The 21,498-nt window shown below is 37.6% G+C and overlaps 2 protein-coding genes across 2 annotated transcripts in view; both read right to left on the bottom strand.

The window, feature by feature from the left end:
* Window positions 1-983: 983 nt before the first annotated feature.
* Window positions 984-8,310, bottom strand: LOC131301194 (L-type lectin-domain containing receptor kinase VIII.1-like). The gene is made up of 6 exons (XM_058327362.1): window positions 8,194-8,310; window positions 6,990-7,210; window positions 6,732-6,876; window positions 6,402-6,523; window positions 6,184-6,304; window positions 984-1,649 (listed from the first exon to the last, which is right to left on the bottom strand). Exons 2-6 carry the CDS (start codon window positions 7,206-7,208, stop codon window positions 1,180-1,182), a joined length of 1,077 nt encoding a protein of 358 aa, XP_058183345.1. The 5' UTR covers window positions 7,209-7,210; window positions 8,194-8,310; the 3' UTR covers window positions 984-1,179.
* LOC131301196 (probable serine/threonine-protein kinase PBL11) overlaps window positions 984-21,498 on the bottom strand; it is a 51,146-nt gene continuing 30,631 nt past the window's right edge. The window contains exon 6 of the mRNA XM_058327363.1: window positions 984-1,148. The gene's annotated coding sequence lies outside the window, so the exon portion shown is untranslated. The remainder of the gene's footprint in view (window positions 1,149-21,498) is intronic.

Here is a 21,498-nt window from a genome sequence, read left to right as displayed (position 1 = left end):
GTTTGTTCAAGGCAACTAATTTTTGGTTGCTGTTCTTCTTCCACTAGCCAAAAAAGCCACAAAGCTGAATCAAGAAGCCGTGAGGTTGAACTGTAGAGAGCCGTTCGTATAGTATCAATTGAAAAAAGTGTTTTTAATTACTAGGAGTATTTAGACTTGTTGAAAAAAATTCTTTCTAAGAAGAATCTAGTCTTCTTGAGAAGAATTTTTTTAAATCTAGACCATTGATTCCTAAGATGGACTCACTCACTCACTCATTTCCCCCACATTTCTCTCCCCTCTCTCTTTTTATAAACAAAAAAAAGTGAAAAATTCAAGAAATTAGGAATGAGAGACTGAGAGTTTTGAAGGCTTGTGGAGTTCAAATACATTTCTATAGTATATTGATAGATAGATAGATAGATAAATAGATAGATATCCAAAAAATGTCCCAAGTTTAGATTCTCGAACAAATAACAATGTACAAATTAATTACTCCTTCCGTATTATTGATCCATTTTCGACATTCGGGTCATGTAATAAATTGTTTATATTCTTTAATTTACCATGCATTTAATGATTTTAAAATTTCGTATAATAGAATTAATTAAGAACTATTAAATAAGATTGATATTGCATATTTTTAAATGTTCATATTGAAATATATGTTCTATTCTTAAACAAACATCCATCTCGCTAGGACGCTTTCGCCATCTTTAATTTAAGCATCAACAAAGTCACTTTCAAGAACAAAATAACTCGCGGATCAAAAAAAAAAAAAAAAAAGGACAAAATAACTCAAACCTTGCAATTATTAGAAACTTCATCAAGAGTCGAACTGAAGCTTTATAAACACCATTCCACATGTAATGAATACGTGGAACTGCAGCAGGAAAAATCAAAGTAACACTTTTAAAAGTAAAATCGTAATCATACCTATAACCGAGATGGGAGATGTCTCTCCCTCCAAACTGGTACTTGGAAAAAAGATTAACATTAGGATGTGTCACTGCCTAAAAGGCACTTCACAACACACAACATATATAGGCCATTAACATTAGGAAGTATCCATTTTCCAACAGTACCACATAAATACACAGTGCTATAAAATTTGCATTTTGATTGTGCTAAAATAAACATAGTGCTAATACTCGGTTGCAACATAAAAACTACTAGCAACATATCCACCGACCTCAACTCTCAAGTCAAACCTGGAACAACACCACCACTGCTAGAAACAGACATCTTAGGAAGTACGAAGCAACTGAATTTCTTGACCACATCTAATTCTCGCAGACTGCGAACAACTTCTTTCATTGTTGGTCGTTGCTCTGGATCCTCTTCCACACAGCGCATCGCGAGTTTTGTGATTTCGACTCCATCGCCAGCATCGAAGTGTTCATCATTCTCGAGGCTTTTATCCACAAGTGACTTTACGATCAACTGAGACTCCTTGTGTTTCTTGAACATTCCCCACAACTTGGACTGAGGTTTTTCTTTAACACCAAAATTCTTGGACTGAGGTTTTCCACACTCCGTCCAGGCCCAGATATGAACATAATTAAGCAATCCCAGCTCCTTTCTCTTCTTTAAATCAAATACTCTTTTTGCTATGAGCCCCAGAAGTACGACACCAAATGCAAAAACATCTGTTTTATTGGACCATGCACCTGTTTAGAGATTACCCAGAGAAACCATTAGTCCAATCTATGTCCTTATCATAAAGGAGAGAGAGAGAGAGAGAGAGAGAGAGAGAGAGAGAGCGAGAGAGAGAGAGAGAGAGAGAGAGAGAGAGAGGGGGGGATCCCTAACATGCTTGATAGTTGACAGACAAAGATTCTTGTCAATGGGCAAGAGGGTAAATTCATTTACCAACTCACCTAGGTAATTGCTGACTAGGGAGAGGATCAGTGGACCCTTTATACTTTATACACACACACGAACCCAAACTCCCGATGACACAACAAAAAAGTTCAAAATCCCAAAGCCTACACTAAAACATATCATGATTTTGAATCCTCAAATGCCATTCCAGAGTGGTTGGACTCTTAAACATACTATTATAAATCTCTAATCTCCTAATACCTAGGCCACCTGCTCTAATGGGCTTACACCATGTCACAATCCACAAGATGATACACCACCCCAAAGAAAATACCATTGCAGCCTATGTTACATGGACTTGGATACATCCATCGGGTGCCGAGTAATACGTGTTAAAGTGTAGCGATTGATCTACTTCATACGTGATGAAGAGACATAAAGAATTAACATAATAAAACAACAAATCATATCATTCAAATACTTTTTAACAATGAAAATACATCTGTAAACCAAGAATTATAAAATAAAATAAAAAAGCCTCTATACAAGAAGAGAAGGGTATGGTGCATGTGTGACATGAATAACAAGAGTTTGGACAAGTGGGAAATAAATAATATCTCTTAAATAGAACATTAAAAGGCTCAACTTGAAAGTAATTACGAAATAACCAGTAGCAATCAACAACAGAAAAATACGTTTCCTGTACCGGCCATGATCCAGTAAATGATCGAGACAAACTGGAGCATCCGGTAAGGCCTGGAACATCCAATATTGCCCGTACTGGACGTACCGGCCGGTACGGACCGAAACACCTGGTATTAACACTACTGGACGTACCATTCAAAAATTTGATGTAAAAAGTCATCTTCAAAAAGTTCTCCTTCCAAACAGAAGCTACTTCCAGAGATGCTCAGTGATTTTCAATTTGATAGGTAAAATTTGCACAACCTTTGTTTGAGGAACGTCACCTAAGGCGTTAAGGCGCCCACTAGCAGAAAATGGCAATGTTCTAAAACAAAGAATTAATCGCCGATTAATTGCTGGTGGGGCCAATCAGATTAGATCCGCCTAACGATTAATATCCGATTACTAATTAAAACGCACTGATTAATCGCCGATTATTGAACATGGCCGACCGCCCGACTAGCGCCTAGCAACTTTTAGAACATTGAAAATGGACCTTGGATATCTTTGCAAAGGGATGCAAATGAACTTTAAAGAAAAAGAGAGGGGAAACAATAATAGAAAATAACGGGGAAAGAGGGGAGGGGGCGGGGGGAAATGGGGTAAAACTAGTTGCATTTATAAAGATGGGTATAATCAACCAAGGCAAATTTAGAGGTTAATTCTTCTTCAATGTTTCTATTGACCAATACTTTTGAAGCATTGTTTTGAATGGTATACAAGACGTCATCTTCCAACAGTTGCATCATGTAAAAGCCGATAATGAATCCCCCTGTTATTCATTTAGGTCCTTCAGCATGGTGAGGAACAAGAAACATTATGAAACTTAAAATTTGATGCCATTTATGTCAAATGAGCATGTGAATACCAATTACAAGGATCATTAAGAACAAAATAAAACCTTCAGAATGAAGTTATTTCTCAATGGAACAAAGAAATCAATATATTGAAAATTCAAATTGTCAGACAATTCATGGCAATCTAGCATCAATAATATCTATTGGGATACCATACGGCATACCCCTTAGACTAATATGCAACTAGAACAGTTAATGAATTAATGATACCTAACCAAAATGAATAAGACTTAACTGTTCACTACTCTACAAACCTTCAGTTAATGGCCTTTGCAAAGCCATGTCAACAACACTATAGAGAGACGTCGTATTTGACAGATTGAAGAAATGTGCCTAACAAGGACATAAGACAGAATACAATTCCATTCAATAGTCTTAGAATTTTAGATGGACTAGTATAAAAGTCGGGCACAGGTATGCACGTAAATGTCATTTTGATGGCTTTTATAAAGAGAGAAAAGAATCAGTGACATGGCATCAAGAATTATTGCAAAAACTTTGCTAGTCTACTGTTGTTAGGAATCTAGAGAGGGCAACCCTTCTCTAGACAGCAAAGGCTCTAAGATCATAGGAGTCAGGTTCATAGAGAACGGGTTAATTATCTGACTAATGCATCCTCGGAGTCAATCGCTTCCGTAAGACCTATCAAGTAAAGAAAGAAGAATCCGGCCCTCTTCCTACTCACTTTGCAGCGCTTACTCGTTGAGCGGCAACAACAAGTGCCCTTACTCAACATCTTTTAACGGGATGGATCCCTCTTACACATCAACTGAAGATCAATCCAAGACTGACGACAGACTAGATTTAGAGAGCAGAGGAAATCAGTATGCAAGGCAGGCTCAGACAAGCTAGTTACAAAGACCCAGAGGACCAAGGAAAGTCTAGTTTTTGACTAATAAGAAAGATGGCTTCTTCTGCGAGGATGCCTTTAAGATTAATGGTATTTTGGACCTTTTCATAAGTGGACTTCTCTTTGTATATGGATTGCATCCGCTTAACGCTCATCTCAATCTACACACCTTTTATAAACAGGAAAAAAAATTACATGGAGAAGTATATAAAGTGTGTTATGCATACTATGCGCTTGTACAATTGTTACACAGTACACTTGATAGAAAACATGAATATCGGGACATAATCAACAGACATCAAAGACACACACGTCATACTCTTACCACAAAGTAGCAACTTCCAACACAGGTATTTCACATTCCTTTAGAAGAACCCATCAAATGGGGCAGAAATCCCTTAAAGATAATGAATTGTTGTTCCAAGACCAAAATACTATCCTATTTCCATGATGAAACTAAGGTACCAAAAGAAAATGAGGGAAGAAACCCCTTAAAGAGGATGAATTGTTATTCCAAGACCAAAATACTATCCTATTTCCATGATAAAACTAAGGTACCAATAGAGCATAAATATGGGAAAAGTTGAACTAAGGTACCAATAGAGCATAAACTAAGGTACTATCCTATTTCCATGATGAAACTAAGGTACCCCTCAACCAATTTTCTTTAACAACTATATGGGAAAAGTTGAATTAGTGATATGCTCGAGCATAAATACGCATTCTAACTTTTTAAGAAAATCTAGTCTCTCAAAATACAAATCATAACCATCATTATTGTATAGTTTTCTTAACCAGAAGTAGCACCTTGAACAAAGGCAGTAATGAATTTGTTAATCATTTTATCATATCCCCCAACTGCTACCATTTGCCTAATGTTTGTAGCCTTGTAGGTCATTTACCATCAAAGTGGCTTCTACAATGAGGAAGCCCCCAGACATCATATAACATTCCATTTCAAATCAATTAAGTTACGAGAGAACCTACTCGGCAACAACTTAAGACGTTTACTTTCACAAGCAAAAATTGAACACAAGTCATTTGGAATTGAAACTTACTGAATGTACTGAAAGGTTTTCCTTGAGGCAGAAACATAAGAAGTGGAAGTATCCACATCTTTATAGCTCTTCCATGAAGAAGTCTAGCAGCGTCTTATTACCGAATATTATGCATAGGTTGGTGACATAATAGCTTCTTCCAACTAAAAAGGCACGCAATATAAATGAAATCCTATCTTATGCAGGAAAGGGGCACTGAAACTAATGGTTTATCATTAAGGAACGCTCGACAAATTGGCTAGTGGCCTTCATAGAGGCCAACTGGTAGATAATAGAGAAACTTATATTCTGGAGTCTGATACACGTCAAAATAACTTCAAAAGATCTGATTTTCATGTTGATCTCTTGCCTAACAACTGTTACTTTACCTCATCTGATATGCAAAAACTTTAAAACATAATACTCTGAAATCAAGATGATTCGATTGAAAATGCAAATTCAATTTTCATCCTCATCCTCATCGGCTAACATACGAATAGAGAAACTAGTATAGAAGATAAAAAGAATAGGACCACAACTCAGAGTGTTAATTAGCATATTCCCTACAATACAAGTGTCAATGCCAAACAATAGGGCAACATTGATATATTCTAAAACTAGAAGTGATAACCCATTAATTTCAAACAACGTAGAGTTCTTTCGTGTCAATAGTAAACTGTCAACTAGAATTTAACCTCTTAACACATCACTCCATCATGCGGAGAATCATGGAAAAAACCAAACTCTGGCAGCAAGGCTTTGAGATGAGGGTCCATATATATTAAATAAAGTCTGGGATAATACTTTCCTTTAACCATATTCATATCCATAATCCACTCCACAATTCTGTTAACTTGTACAAAGACGGAATTAAGAAGTCAACAAAATAAAAGCTGCATTGATGTTTCTGAGTTTCAAGTAAAAAGTAGGCAAATAACATTAAGATGCGAACCTGTCAAACCGATAAGTGGATCAATGTAGCCATCACTCCCTAAATCATATTCACGGGAACGAATTTCACCAAAACCTCCACCAACAAGCATAGGGAAGTCAAATAATCTTGGACTGAAAGCCTGCATGCAAGATCACAATTAGGGCTGGTAGCCTGGTACAATCAACTTTCCCTAAAGCTCTCCATGAACATTCTTAGTATAAGTCACGAAGGCTCACCTGGTCAATCATTAAATAAGCTGCGCCGATACTGCGATGCAAGAGTTGTTGATCATGCAAACATTCAAGGAGACATGCAAATTCGAGGGCTACCTTGATTCGTATAAGCCATGTAAAATCATCTAGAAATACAAAAGATGGGTTACCATACAACACACCACTGGAAGTGACTATATTTTCTAGATTCTAGCCAATGTCTCTGTGACTTGAGTCACTTGACAATTATCTATCATCAATTAATTCTCTTTCTTTTGGTTAAATCAACCCAATCTGACTAAGAAAATAACATTTTCATGAGTCATGAATGGATAGGAAATGCGATTAGTTCACCGTGAAGAATTAGTTTCTCTAATGTATCCAGCGGTTTCAGCTCATATACAACTCCCAGACGTTCCGTTTCACAGCAGAATCCAATTAACTTCACCAAATTTGGATGCCCTTTCAGGCCCGAATTTGTCAGCAACTTGATTTCATTCTGCATACAGAAATTGTATATTTTTAGATGATTAAAACCCAATAAAATAATAGCTAACTCCATGAAAAGAATAGCCAACTCTATCAAATAAGTCTGTCCTTTCAGCTACATACATTCAATCTAGATTTTTGAAGTTCTGGAGTAGTCGCAAATCTCCTACAGTTTACCCATATTTTGACCACGACCTCTTGTGTCTTCAAACCCTGCTGAATTTTTCCCTGGAACACTTTTCCATATAGAGTATCCCCAATAAAGTTTTCTTCACAGAATCCCCCAGTGAAAGAGGCCAGCGCTTCGTAGTTGTATTCAACCAAATCAGTAGCTGATTCCATACCTTCAAAGATTTTTCATTCATGTAGAGATAAGATAGAAGAATATCCAGGTGCAAATAAACACACGTACCAAACAGAAATCATATCATGAAAATGAGACGTAATCAAGGCATTCTTGGGATCTACTTTAAATCCGGTTTCCATTAAAGTAAAACCAGACTATTTTTTGCTGTAGAAGGTAATTGAACAAAAATAAGTGTACTGCATTTTCTTCCATACAAATGTACATAATTTTACATAGCTTTAAAATACAGAAAGTTTGAAAACAAAGATATGGGATCGGAAGCCAATGAAAGAGCCTGTGCTAAAGTTAGAAGTCTTACCAAACCCAATTCAGAAAAGGCACAAGGACACACCACATGAAGTACAAAATACACGCAAATGGCTGTATATTTGGACTGATGGAGTAATCCTAACAATTCTCATTCATTCACAAGATCACAGTCAATGCAAATATAAACATTTGTTAATTCTTGCATACAAGACAGTGGGTGCCGAAACACTATCGAAATGAAACAAACAGATGCAGAAGAAACCCTAGCAAAGAAACCCAACCGCTTTTTGGTTCGAAAATGGATGCAGAAACACTATCGAGGAAAACCTCAACTAACACAAAGGCGTAGACCACTGAATAGAGCAATAATACGCGCAAACAAAGCACCAAATCCCATACAGATAGCAAAGCAAACCCAAATCTCAAAAACCCAAATGAAAGCACGGAATCAAGCACACAAAATCAAATACCGAACAGATGCTGAAGAAATCGTACCGCTTTTTGGTGCTAAAATGGATGCAGAAACCGTATGGAGGAAATCCCTCAATAACACGAGCACTGAATAGAGCAATAACACGCGCAAACAAAACCCCAAATCCCATACAGAGAGCAAAGCAAACCCAAATCTCAAAAACCCAAATGAAACGCACGCACGCACACGGCGCTCACACACACACATCAAATACCGAACAGATGCACAAGAAACCCTACCGCTTTTTGGTTCGAACAAGTCCGTTTTCTCGAGGCACCGACTCCTCCGGCTTCCGAGTGGTGGAACGGGAATCGCAGAAGGCAAAGTAAATTGCAGCTTTATTCCCAAGTAATAGTAATATATTTAATTGGGTGAATTTTGTTCTCGTTTCCTTGATTTTTTTTTTGATCCGTCTCGTTTCCTTGATTTGTTACCAACATACCATCAAGAATTAGCTAGAGGGGCCCCAATTACACCTTTCAACCTGCTGTCAATGTGAACGGGGGTGTTCCGCTTTCGTTTTTAAAAATATATATACATTAAGTATTTATTTGTAATTTTTTAATTTAAAAAAAATAAATTTATTGAAGTAAAAAAATGTAATATAGATTTTGTTTAATAGATGATGAGATCTATCAAAACCTAAAAAAAATTAAAAATTTATTTTTGTAAGTTCATTATTTTTAAGTTTGAAAATATGTCATTTTTTTAAAGTACTTATTTGAGAAAGCGAAACGGGGCCTTCGAACTGATATAACCTAATTATAACGTTTTTATAAATAAAAAAAACAAAACTATTATGATTCTCAGTATATTTTGAAACTAGAGTGGTGCCTGGGCTCATCCGCCTCTTGATCTGTCCTCGAGAATAGATTATCTTGAGATTTTTCTGTACTTTTTGTTTTTTCCCCAAGGTTTGGGTTTTATTTTCTGTTTGGCCAAGGTATTCTTCGCTTTTCTGATTTTGGGGGTTCATTACACCGAATTTGGGTTTACGTTACTGGAAATCAAATTTGGGTTTCTATGTATGAGAAAGAAAAGAAAAAGGAGAGGTAGGGAAAAAAATAGAAGAAAAAAAGGAGAGCAATTAGTGGTTTTACCCCAACATTTTTGCTATTTGTATTTTGGATATTTTAATATTTGGGAAATTTTCTCAGCATTTGTAAATGTATTTGAGGCGATGAACAAGTTCGTACTTTTTCTTTGGAATTTTTCCCAGATTTTGTATTGGCCTGCGTGCGGTAGAGTTGACATTATAACGTTATATGTTCAAATCTTTTCTCGACGTGTTATCAACAATAGAGATAGATTTGAGACATATATGGTTATCTATGTAAATCTGTAATATTTTTTATGCCAATAGAAGCACATATAATGCAATTTGTGTGCATATAATGTAATATCTGAACTCTGTATCATGCCACCATAACACATATATATGATTATATGTCCAAATATGTTCTCTGCATGTTATCAACAATAGAGATAGATATGAGACATATATGTTTTATCTATGCAAATTTGGAATCTTTTTTATGCCAATACAAGCACATATAATGCTATATGTGTGCATATAAATAACGGGGCGGTTTCGGGAATAACTAATTAGACATCTAAAAAAACACATCATAGTTTCCAATCAAATTTTAATGATCTGAACCACTCAATATTATCATAACGTGATTTTAAGAGTACTCGCAAGAAATCAGCAAAATAAAAAAGATCGGGAATGGCTTGATCTAAGTAGTTTTTAGCTTAGATTGAAGAACGGTTCAATTAAAAACTGCTCAAAACAAGCACTTTCGGGTCATATTTTTTGCTAATCTCTAGCAAGTACCCTTAAAAAATCACATTCTGCACACATTGAGCGGTTCGGATCATAAAAATTTGATTGGGAACTATGAGATTTTGGTTTGGGGTATTTTTTTAGGTGTTTAATTGGTTGTCCGCAGAACCGCCCCATATAAATTATATAATGTTGTATGTGTACATCTAAACTCTGTATCACGCCACCATAATAGACATATATAGTTATATATCAAAATCTGTTCTCTACATGTTCCCGTCCCCGTGCATCGATTATCAATTGGGCAAGACGCTAATTTCATATACCTTAACATATTTGTCAAGACTCAAAAATTCACAATACCTAAACTAATTTCCCACAAACAGAAAAGACAAAAGGAAAAGAAAAGAGAAAAGATTATTAGGGGAAAAGAGTTATATGTTTATTTTTTTTCATACATATAACATTATATGTTAAGATGTGACAAGTTCAAAAAGGAAAGGGTATTTTTGTCTTAGACGAATTTCTTTTTTAAGTGAAGTGGACCTAAGGCCTTATAAAACAATACTAGCAGATTAAAGGGGTTACAAACTTAAGAAGTAGACTGGAGGGGTTACAAACATACTATAATGAACCCCAGATCAATTTTTTTTAACTTGTTGAGCAAGCATCAGATATATTCTTATAATTTCCCCTCTATTTTTTTATCGACAAAAAGTAACATCTTATTTAGGGAATGGAAAAATGGATTTTCTACCAAAGGTTGAAAAGTACAACTAGATGGGACAAGCTCATACATTCCTACGAGTAAAGCCCAATACACCTAATGCCTCAAAGTCCAAAACATCTAATGGCTTAAAAAGCCCAAATATTACAAATGAAGTTCAAAACACCAGATGACCTAAAAAATCCAAGTTTTACAATGAAGCACAATCAAAAGAACCTAGCCCACCAAAGTGGGCCAAGCAAACCCTAACATTGAACATCTTTAACCCGCCGCCCACCAATGCATACCAATTAGACAACAACCAAACCCAAACCGCCGACCATCCTCCTCTGATCACCACCATGTCGCCTCTGGCCAAACCAAACGAAGAAGGAAAATCGGTGATCAAACAAACAACCTAGCTGCTACCGCGGGAGCTCAACCGAGGAACCCAATAGTAACCACAGCAGGAGCCAACGCCGCCTGTGTAGCCCACTCCCTCGAACGCCTTGTCGTTAGGTGAAAATCAGTGCCTCAGGAGGACAAAACCCGATCGGAGAAAGAGGGAGAAGACTCACAACCGAGATCAAGGCGAAGATGCAAGGTGGAGAAGAAGATATACAACGGCAAGGTTTGGGGTCAAAAATAAAAAAGGGGAGAGGGAAGAGGAATCAGAGACCTTCCCGATGTCGTCCGGTGAACACACAAAATGACCACCAAGTAACCACCAAATCGGCACCCATAAATGATCAGAGGAGGAATCCCAAACGTCAAGCACCATAACCCCATCAACAACAACCAGCACGTACTGCCGCCACCAACCGCCTTGTTACACCTGTCGATCAAGACGTGAAAAGGGAAAATGAGCGGAACAAAAAACTGAGGCCTGGGAGGTGGGGGGAGGCCCCTCCCCCCAGGCGGTGGAGACCCTAGATTTGGATGGGAGGAAAAAGGGGTGAGGTGAATCGCCCTGAGAGAGAGAGAGAGTCTCGATATACAAACAATAAAATTACAGTCACCTCCCATGGTAATTCACCAACTTCTCCATTGTTTTACTTTGACAAGTTCGATTTTTTTGCATTTTTGTGATTGAGGAAGCAAATATTGTCACATGGACAGTAAAGCATGCAAGCGTCTCATTGATCTCTTCGTTTTTTCATTGTCCTGTTATTTGTCCTTTTTTATTAGCCAATTAAGGTTGTTCTTTAATTGTGTACAGTTTTTTTTTTTTATCCATAATTGTGTACAGTTCATGGCCATGCTTTTTTTTATCCATAATTGTGTACAGTTCATGGCCATGCATTTCGGAAAGCCACATCGGTCAAGTAGAAATCTCTTAGGCAGGCTGGCAGGTGGTGCTTGATCGTTCGACGATTAGTTCTCAAGAAAACATCGAGTCATGGCGTAACCACATATAAAGTGTCATGGGCTATAGCCCAGGTGGAATTTGAAAAAACCAAAAATTTATATGTAAAAATTTAGCCAAATAAATTTTAGCCCACCTTATTTTCTTTTGGGAAAATGACGGTCCAAGACGTGTTTTGATAATTAATATTTGCCAATGACGTGTTAAGAACATTTGTTAATGCTGAAAATGTCCTTGACATGTATTAATTATCAAAACACGTCATTGACCGTCATTTCCCTTTTCTTTTTGTAGCCCAACCCATTTTATATGATTATCTTCAATGAATCCGAACTTGTTCAAGACATCGACTCAGATTCGATAATAAATGATTCATACCCTCTAAAATAACGTAGGACACAACTTAAGTAGGGTACAACTTCAATAGTGTACGTTTTTCATACTTTTCTTCTGTTTACTTTTCAACATTTACGTATTTTTGTACAAGTTTGCTAGACATTAATTATACAATTTTTAATATATATATATATATATGTATTTATTTTTTATTAAAAATTGATTAGCCCAAGGCAGATTAGATTCTTAGTTCCGCCCTGTCATCGAGGGTTGATATGGTACATGAAAGTGCTCATGAAAAACACATAAACGGTTCAAATTCACAGTGAAAGAAGTACATGAAAGTACCAGCAAAAATATTGTAACAGCATCATACTAGGTATGGACAATGAAAACGTTCAAGATGGCTTGATGATCCGACTTCAATTAATTTCAATTTAAGAAGTCTCATCGTGATATTATCGGACCCGGGGTGCCGTCCATTGTTCGGATGAAAATTTGAGCCGTTCATTGCCAAGATGGACGGCTGGATTGGCCGCGAGTGCACTACAACCCCTCCGATTCTGATACTATCATATGGGGCTGCATGCATTTGAGATGTGTGTGATTTGCTTGAGCGATTTGGTGGATTGGAACCAACAAAACATGTGACTATTATTGAGGAACAAATAGCAAAGGGTCTTTACTTGTTATCACCCAGTGCAACACATGGTGAAGTTTCTTTTTCCTCCGGATGCTATGGTGAAACGAGCTGTCATTTTCATAGATTCTTAAGAGCTGCATGCATGTGATTAGGGCTGCAAACGAGCCGAGTCGAGTTAAGCCGAGCTTTACGGTGTTCAAGCTTGTTTATTAAGTTTCTAACAAACACGAGTTCGAGCTCAGTGAAAACTTAACGAGTCAAGCTCAAGCCAAGCAGGCCTTAGCTTGACTCGAGCTCGAGCTTGTTCACGAGTCTTAACGAACCAACGAAAAATGTATATATATCCTCACATAGGCCTAATACAACCAAAAATATTTTGATTGTGAAAGTATATATTTTTCATTTTCCTAGGGAGCGGGAGTGTACTGGTATGCGTGTGCTCTCGCTTCTCTTGGTTAACTAGAAAGTGAAAACAGAAAAAACAAATTAAGAAATAACAATAAAAATCCTAAACTTAAGTATATATACCCCGGCTCGCGAGCTGACTCGAGCCGAGCTTATCTTAGCTCGAGCTCGGCTCATTTACAAAACGAGCTAAAAAATTCGGCTCGAGCTCGTTCGTGTAACTTCCGAGCCGAGCTTGAACGAGCCACTAATGAGTCGAGCTGTGAGCGGCTCGCGAACGGCTTGATTCGTTTGCAGCCCTACACGCGATATCAATGGAAGAACACTTTCTTAAGCAACCTGATGGCTCACAAATTCCATCGGAAATATCAAGTAGTAACCGGTTCTATGGTTCTACCCATATTTTAAGGTAACTAGTACATACTCCTTTGTTCTATATTAAGGGTTCATCACGAAAAGTCGTATTATTTTTCAAATAAAAAAATTAAATATTTTCGTGTATAATTTTTTTAATTTTGTTCGCACCAAGTTAAAGTACTAATCGAGATTTTTAATTAATACGGTGGAAAAATTTTGAAAAATTATACACAAAAGTAGTTAATTTTTTTATTTGAAAAATTGCCAAAGAGAGTGAGACTCTTAATATAGAACGAAAAGAGTATGTACTTAGATGTTAAATTTTCAATGGAACATTGCCTACAACTTTCACTTTAATATAAAATATTTTGATATTTATATTAGGATTGTGTTGGGTAGGGCTGTCCATCGGTCGGGTTTTTTCGGGTTCGGGTTCGGGTTGAACCCGACCCGATTTTAGTCGGATTGTTAAAATGGTCACCCGAGCCCGATCGAAATACTTGTCGGGTTCCAACCGAACCGATTGCTCATTGGTTCGGGTCGGGTTCGGTCGGACGACGCGTTTGTACGGAGTCACAAACTCAATCACAGATCTAGAAATCAAAATCACAGACCAGATCACAATCACAATTAACAGCAAACTATTACAAAATCACGTTAACAATCACAGATCTACAAGAAAATGAGAACGAAAAAAAGATTAATAGTGTTTGAAAATAATCGAAGAACAGTTCAGAAAAATAAGAGGACTGAAGAAGGTTTTGAAGTTTGAACAGTTCTTCGACGAGGAAGTCTTTCGGTCGTAAGAACTAAGAATCATTGTGGAGCTTGTTTCATGGATTACAGAAAATAATTGCAAACATTTATTCTCTCTCCTCCTAAAAACCTTCGTTCTTTTACAGATCTACAAATTTTCGCTCTTCTCTTTCTCGATGTCTGGGAACAACTGCAACAAGGACGCCGTGTAGGAAGAGGTGGTGACGCCGCCGTTCGTCGGGCGGAGGATGGAGGAGAACGCCATTCGTTGGGTGGAAGATGGAGGAGAACGCCATTCGTTGGGTGGAGGAGTGGCCGGTGAAATGGAGGAGTGGTGTGCGCTGGGTGAAATGGAGGAGTGGAGGAGTGGTGTGCGGCTGTGCGCTGGGAGTCGGGATGGGAAAGTGGAAATGGAGATAATAGGGTTTTTTTTTCAGTTTTATAATAAAATCAGTCGGTCGGTTCAGGTCACCCGAGAAATGATCTGGTGCATCCGACACCCGACCGACTAAATGTGAAACCCGACTAAATCAACCCGAATCCGACCCGAATGACTAATCAGAACCGTCCGTTGTGTCTATTTTCGGGTCGGGTCGGGTGGGTCGGGCCCATGAACAGCCCTAGTGTTGGGGCACTTGATGGAACACATGTTGGTGTCTTAAGTCTCTAACAAACAAACAAGGATGTGCCTTAGATATCTCTTGCGTAGAAAAGGTTACCCGACACAACGTTCTGGCTTGCTTGTACCTATGTCCTAGATGGGAGGGGAGTGCATCTGATTCGAGGATAATTAAAAATGCGCTGACAAGAGAATAAAAACTCACAATTTCTAATGGTAATTCCTTCGTAGATGAATTTCAATTTTTTCAAACATTACATTAATGTAGTATTGTAGTGATGCACTTTTTTTTTATTACTGTAATAATTAGCAGCAAACTCGTGCATCAACACACAAAGTATTTAAATATTAATATATACGGAGTACTTCCAATGCTTTTTAAATGAGGATTCCTTTTTGAAGCTGATAGAAAATGTAAATCTCTCATTGAATTCTTGACTGAATCATACAGATGAGAATCGATATTCACTTATACTGCTAACAACAAAACACAACAGAATACTTTTTACTACTTTACTAAACCGACTACCCTAACTACTTTACTAAACTGACATTCCACTAACTAAGTTTGTTACAATAGAAACTTAATCCTCTACACTTGCATCCACACCATATGAACTACTCTCGGCCAGAAGTCTTTGCTGAGAAGGCTTGTATACACATTGAGAGTGAGCAGTGAGACGTAAATCAGTGATTGGCCTAACCTCATTAACAGAAGCCATTCCAAATTCAAAAAGTTTTCCATAAATCAATGGTTGGTTATTAAATAACAAAAACAATAATTGGTAATTGTGATCCAATCAATACATGACACTTGTTGCGATGTGAGGCCTTCTCGTTAATAGACACTTTGCTTTTTTAATATGTAGTAATAGTAATATAGAAGTATAGATATAGATAGGCAAATGCTATCTTGTTGATGCTGGATAGGGCTTATTGCTCCTTATAGAGGTGTGTGTTATCACTTGAAAGGGTACTCCATCCAATTGTTTCCATGTTAGGTTTTTGGTAGATTGAGTCAAATTCGGGGAAAATTACTTGCAGGTTTGGTTTTTCCGTCTTCGGTTTAATCTACCAAATTACCCATGGTGATATTTGGCGCACAATTAGCTAGAATCCAACAAGTGTAGGAGACAAGATGTTGGAAAAATATGCTTACTATTTGTCATAAAACCAATAATAAGAGTGCAATAAAATCAGAACTCAAAACCTGAAAATTGATGGAAACAAATTGGTGATCAAGGCGAGTGTTTGTGTGTGACACTCTGTACTTAAGACAGATTTCGCCCCCGCTACGGTGCTCACGGTTTGCATTGGATAACTGTTTCCCAGCACTACGATCGGAATCCCCCCAAAGCAGCACTTCAATTGGAGGGCCTAACGAACCATTTTGTGTTTGTAACCCTCTCATATGAATGGACTTGAATGCAAGAAAAATCAATCTCTAAAAATGAATGAGGGAGATGATATTTATAGGCCAACTCGTGACTCTACGAAAAGCCACCTAGACAAAGAGGCACATCTATTTGTGAACGACACGTCCATCCACGTCGAAAAAGTGCCAATGAAAAGATGCAATTCTAAAATAAATCAATTTTCATTCATACTTAAAATAAAATATTATATCGTATAATATTTTTCAACAATCCCCCACATGAATGAAATTGACTCGATAAGCAATGCAAAACAATGCAAATGATAGAGAGAATACAAGGGGAAATTTCTTGCATAGGATAGGTAGCTTTTGGCTTTGAACCTTTCCTTGTGAAAAACTATCGGATTTACTTGCTAACCAGTGTACGTGATGCCTTGAACTGTTCAGCGTTATGTGTAAACCAAGACAATAGAATTCACACAGAATCTTTCCGAACACAATTGGTTCTTACGGTTGTGCCCATTTTGGCCCTGAAACACCGACTGGTTTCAGAAAGTGCTTTAGAGAATTCAGCCTTAGAAAATTCTCACAGAAACGGCCCCTTCACACTCACATAGGTGATCTCGTATTAAGGGTATCCTGTTATACCCCACTTGGATTTACCAAGGTATAAGAATCATTAAAAGTTAAACTTAACCTAAAACATTGCTGGCATCGCTGTTTTTACCATAGGAATGAGTTGGAGAGATATCTTCTTAGTGATACTCCTAAGTCTCATACAACTCGGTTGTCCTGTTGAACCTAGATTTTGGGATCTCCAGTCAGCTAGGTTGGGTTGCCGTTATAGAGACTTTTAATTAATAGGCTTTAATCTCATTCCCCTCGATGATCATTTGTTCCCTAGTCAAAACTCCATACTCAACGAATCCGTAACAAATTTTTTGACGTTTCATTCTCAAATGAGAACAAATGTTTAACGATTCAATGTCTTTAATATCGAGACTTACCGTTACACATGGTCTTCTATGCCTTTCTAACAATTGATGGCCATCACTTTACAACTCTGGCACATAATGCACATAATTGGACCTTCGTTGGAACATCCTCTAAGAGATGGCACAACCATCTACTTACTAGCCTTTTGTCTAATGCAATGAGTTGATCAGACTTCATCACAGACCTTGATATACACGCATGGGGATTTTCAAATCACTGTTGCACTCCAATTGTAAATGTAAATCCACCTTTGGATTCTAAAACTTTAAATTGAATACTCGAATCACAACACTATTGTGTTAAGAGTATAAATGGGCATCTCCAATAGTGCAACACATATTTTGACTTTGTGGAAATTATAAATATGCTCCTCCACAATTCTGAAATTAATTCAGAATTCAACAAAATAATTTCCGTAGTTTATGACATGACACAAACAATGTCTAAACTTTTCTTCATCTCTCGTGTTCCAAGACAAAGGAGCAAGAAACAACCCCCACATTGAGTGCCTCACCCAATATCGAGTAACTCTATACTTAAATTGAGATGATTTTATGCTAACTGCACCTTGCATGCATGTCCTTGGGAGCAGATATTTGTTTTCGCTTGCTTTCTATTGTTGTGTGATTACATTTGTGCTTAGTGTTTTAATGGTTTGTGCCGGGATTTTGTTTTACTATCTCTCTGCCTTGCCCCGGACGGGATTCTTATGTCGACACTTGTGTCGGCTGCTTTTGCAAGGTGTCCTTGAGTCTGTAGCATGTGTACTTAATACAGTAACTCGTGGCTCGGGTATAGGTAGTTTGGTGCATTCCTGTAATTTGTGATGTAATCTTTACATTCGGGTTTTGTTAAATGATGTGACTGTTTCAAAAAAAAGAAGAAATATCTTTGTCGATTCAATAGATACTCTTTATAGCATATAAACCAATTTCACTTCATTCAAAAGTATCTTGTGGGCGTAGTTGTTGATAACTACCAACCGCTTAAGATCGTAGAAACTAAAATATTTCATTTTGAGTTTCATGCCAAGTCAAACATAGCGACCCAATCTGATGGGTTTAAACTAAATTTCAAAACATGAATTTACATGTTTAATACCTCCAATAGATTTCGCCCAAGTGACTTGTAGAAAAGTCATTGAATTTGTGACTTATCTACCAATTGTCACATCTCTCGATGTAACTACAATGGTCGCAACCCTTAGTTAAACCTCTTGACATGAACTCAATAGTCACATCCTTTAATCCCAAGGGTCACACCTTTTGAATCCCAAGGTTCTCACATCTTCACATATCTAGAGTCATACAAATTAGAGAGTCACACTTATTCAAACCCTCTTCCGAATGAACACATCGATTCATCTTCTTAGATATAACATGGTGACGTTTTAGATAGTCACACCTATCCAAACTTGCCCAACCATTGCAAATGATCACTATATATGCATTACAAGATTCACAGAAATCGTTATAATATTAAGACTAACGAACACATATGGCATCACAGAAAGAATCAATGTGAGGTCCGTTCAACAATATTAGAAAATAAAGGCCACAACGTTTTTCAATGGAAATGTTGGTTCCCAACAGACACGTACAAACCAAGCATTGTGTCCATCCACGCGGAACAATATCTACTACATATGCCGTGATCATTAGAAAGAAGATTAGAGTCAAATTCCAAGGTAAGCAAGCGGGCTTTTCTATCTATATAGCAAAAGATCAGAAAGAGTAACAAATAACTCGTGCAAATTGACTGATCGAAAATATCCTTGATGCCAAATCATCATCACAATTAGAAACATGTGAAGGTACTCTAAATATTTGTGTGGCAATAATAAATAAACGGCACGAACCCATGCAAACCGCCAGAAAACCAGAAGCAAAATCAAGGATGATATAGGTACTGACTAAGCGTATCCCAGTACTTGATTCTATTCGCTAATCATATACACAAAAAGTAAACCAAATTTGTCTTAAGATTGTTGAAAAAATATGCTTATTATTTGTGATAAAACCAATAATATGAGTGCAATAAAATCGGAACTCAAAATCTGAAAATTGATGGAAATAAATTGGTGATCAAGACGAGTGTTTGTGTATGACACTCTATACTTAACAGATTTCGCCCCCGCTACGGTGCTCACAGTTTGCATTGGACTACTGTCTCCCAACACTACTTGATCAGAATCCCCCAAAGCAGCACTTCAATTGGAGGGTCTGGCGAACCATCTTGTGTTTGTAACTCTCTCTCATATGAATGGACTTGAATGAAAGAAAAATCAATCTCTAAAAATGAATGAGGGAGATGATATTTATAGGTCAACTCGTAACTCTACGAAAAGCCACCTAAACGAAGAGGCACATCTATTCGTGAAGGACGCATCTGTCCACGGCAAAAAAGTGCCAATGAAAAGATGCAACTCTAAAATAAATCAATTTTCATTCATACTTAAAATAAAATATTATATCCTATAATATTTTCCAACACAAGATTACATGGAGCTAGTTATTGAGTTGATAAAATGGACAAGGGCATCACCAAGAGGTAGGGGTGTAACCCCATGGCCAGCTTTGGGCATATATAAGTCGAGCCATGCTTAAATTATGCACTTCGAGTTAATAGATTAATGCCCCGTTTTATTAAGATTATTATTTTTTAAGTACTTCTGTCTCGCCTTTTTTTTTTTTACAAGTAAAAAGAATTTTATTAATCTCTGAATTCGCAAAATTACAAAATTAAAAGGACAAGTGCAAATAAAAATTAAAATTACTTAATCTTCAAAGCTACCCGACACCCAAGTGTTGGTCAAGGACCAACAAAACCCTTAACAACCCCAAATCCGAACTCCTGCCCTGTACGCCGTGAAACATGCTGCCTCCTAAAACCCAGAACCACAATCGATCAAGATTCGAAACGCCGCCACTATTGCGCAGACCATTGTGGACCTGATGTATATGGCTGATCCCAAAAAAATGCTCCGAGCTAACCGCAAACGCCTCGCATCCCAATCTTCACTCATTGCCGCCGCACACCACTCCACCGTGAAAACCAAGAATCAAGCTGCCACCAAAACCACCCCCAACTGCCATCAGAACCACCATTGCTCCTGTGCCCCGCCACCACCATACACCAGCCGAAAAACTACACCTTCGAAACCAAACAAAAAAGAAAACAGAAATTCCAACCCTATCCGAACAACCACCAACCCAAAACAAATGTCCACCACGGCCGAAACCAAACAGCCAATCGCTTTATGAGACATGTCATTCTCTTTCAATGCATCACATTTAATTTTAAAAAAATACTTATTTATAAAATAAGTACTTATTTTCCTTAGCAGAACGGGACCTAATTATCCAGCCTTTTATGATCATAGTTTTGAATACTTGTTGTCTTTTTTACTATAAACAATTATTTCATCGTTTTTCTACTAATTTTTACTCCATATTTTCTAGATTTTTTTTTTTTGACAAATGTGAGAAGTTATATTCAACTGTGAGACGAAAGTCGATCTATATAACAGAGAGGAACCCCATGGGAGCAAATGAACGTCCACAAACTAGACAAACCATTAGAGAGGACAATCAGAGTACAGTATGTGCAGCCCAATTTCAAACTCGCCTAGCGAGATCAGGGTCGCAGAAAATAAAACTAATACTAAGCACGTGCCCAACAAACCACCGGAGTCCGGACTAAATTCGGACAAAAAACAAAATAAAGCAACAAAATACACTCCCCTCCGTCATTGAGCAACCCTTCTCTTGCCTAGCGCTTTACCGATCAAGCTCTTAAGTCAGCGACTTATGAAACTACTGGCGACCACGCGACTGCAAATCCAAAAGAGGTGAACGACAAGCGGTTTTGGTGGAGTAGGGGAAAGGGAAATTAGAGTAGGGATTGATCCCTCCCCTTTCACCGCTTATATTTGGATATAAACCCAAGGGGGAAGGAGGGGAAGGAAAAGAGAAAATGAGGCAGCTGTTTTAGGGTCAGAGAGAGGTGTTCCAATTTGAGAGAGAGAGAGCGCGCAGTTTTAGTGTCATATTTTTTAGGGCAAATTTCACTTACCTCCCTTGAGGTTTCTGACACCAACAGATACCCCCCTGAGGTATCTGAAATTTCACTGCCTTCCCCTCCTTTGGCTGACAATGCCAAAAGACCCCCTTCCCGCCAATTTAATTGAGACGGCGTTA

Source organism: Rhododendron vialii, chromosome 9a (genome assembly GCF_030253575.1).
Source record: "Rhododendron vialii isolate Sample 1 chromosome 9a, ASM3025357v1".
Classification (NCBI taxonomy): Eukaryota; Viridiplantae; Streptophyta; class Magnoliopsida; order Ericales; family Ericaceae; genus Rhododendron; species Rhododendron vialii.
This window is presented reverse-complemented; position numbering and strand designations above follow the sequence as displayed.

Excerpts from the sequence above, each read along its gene's own strand:
- LOC131301194 (XM_058327362.1), bottom strand. The coding sequence starts at position 7,208 with ATGGAATCAGCTACTGATTTGGTTGAATACAACTACGAAGCGCTGGCC. Across the intron at positions 6,877-6,989 it reads TTCAAAAATCTAGATTGAAT|AATGAAATCAAGTTGCTGAC; the intron begins GTATGTAGCTGA and ends TTCTGTATGCAG. Across the intron at positions 6,524-6,731 it reads AGAGAAACTAATTCTTCACG|ATGATTTTACATGGCTTATA; the intron begins GTGAACTAATCG and ends TTGTATTTCTAG.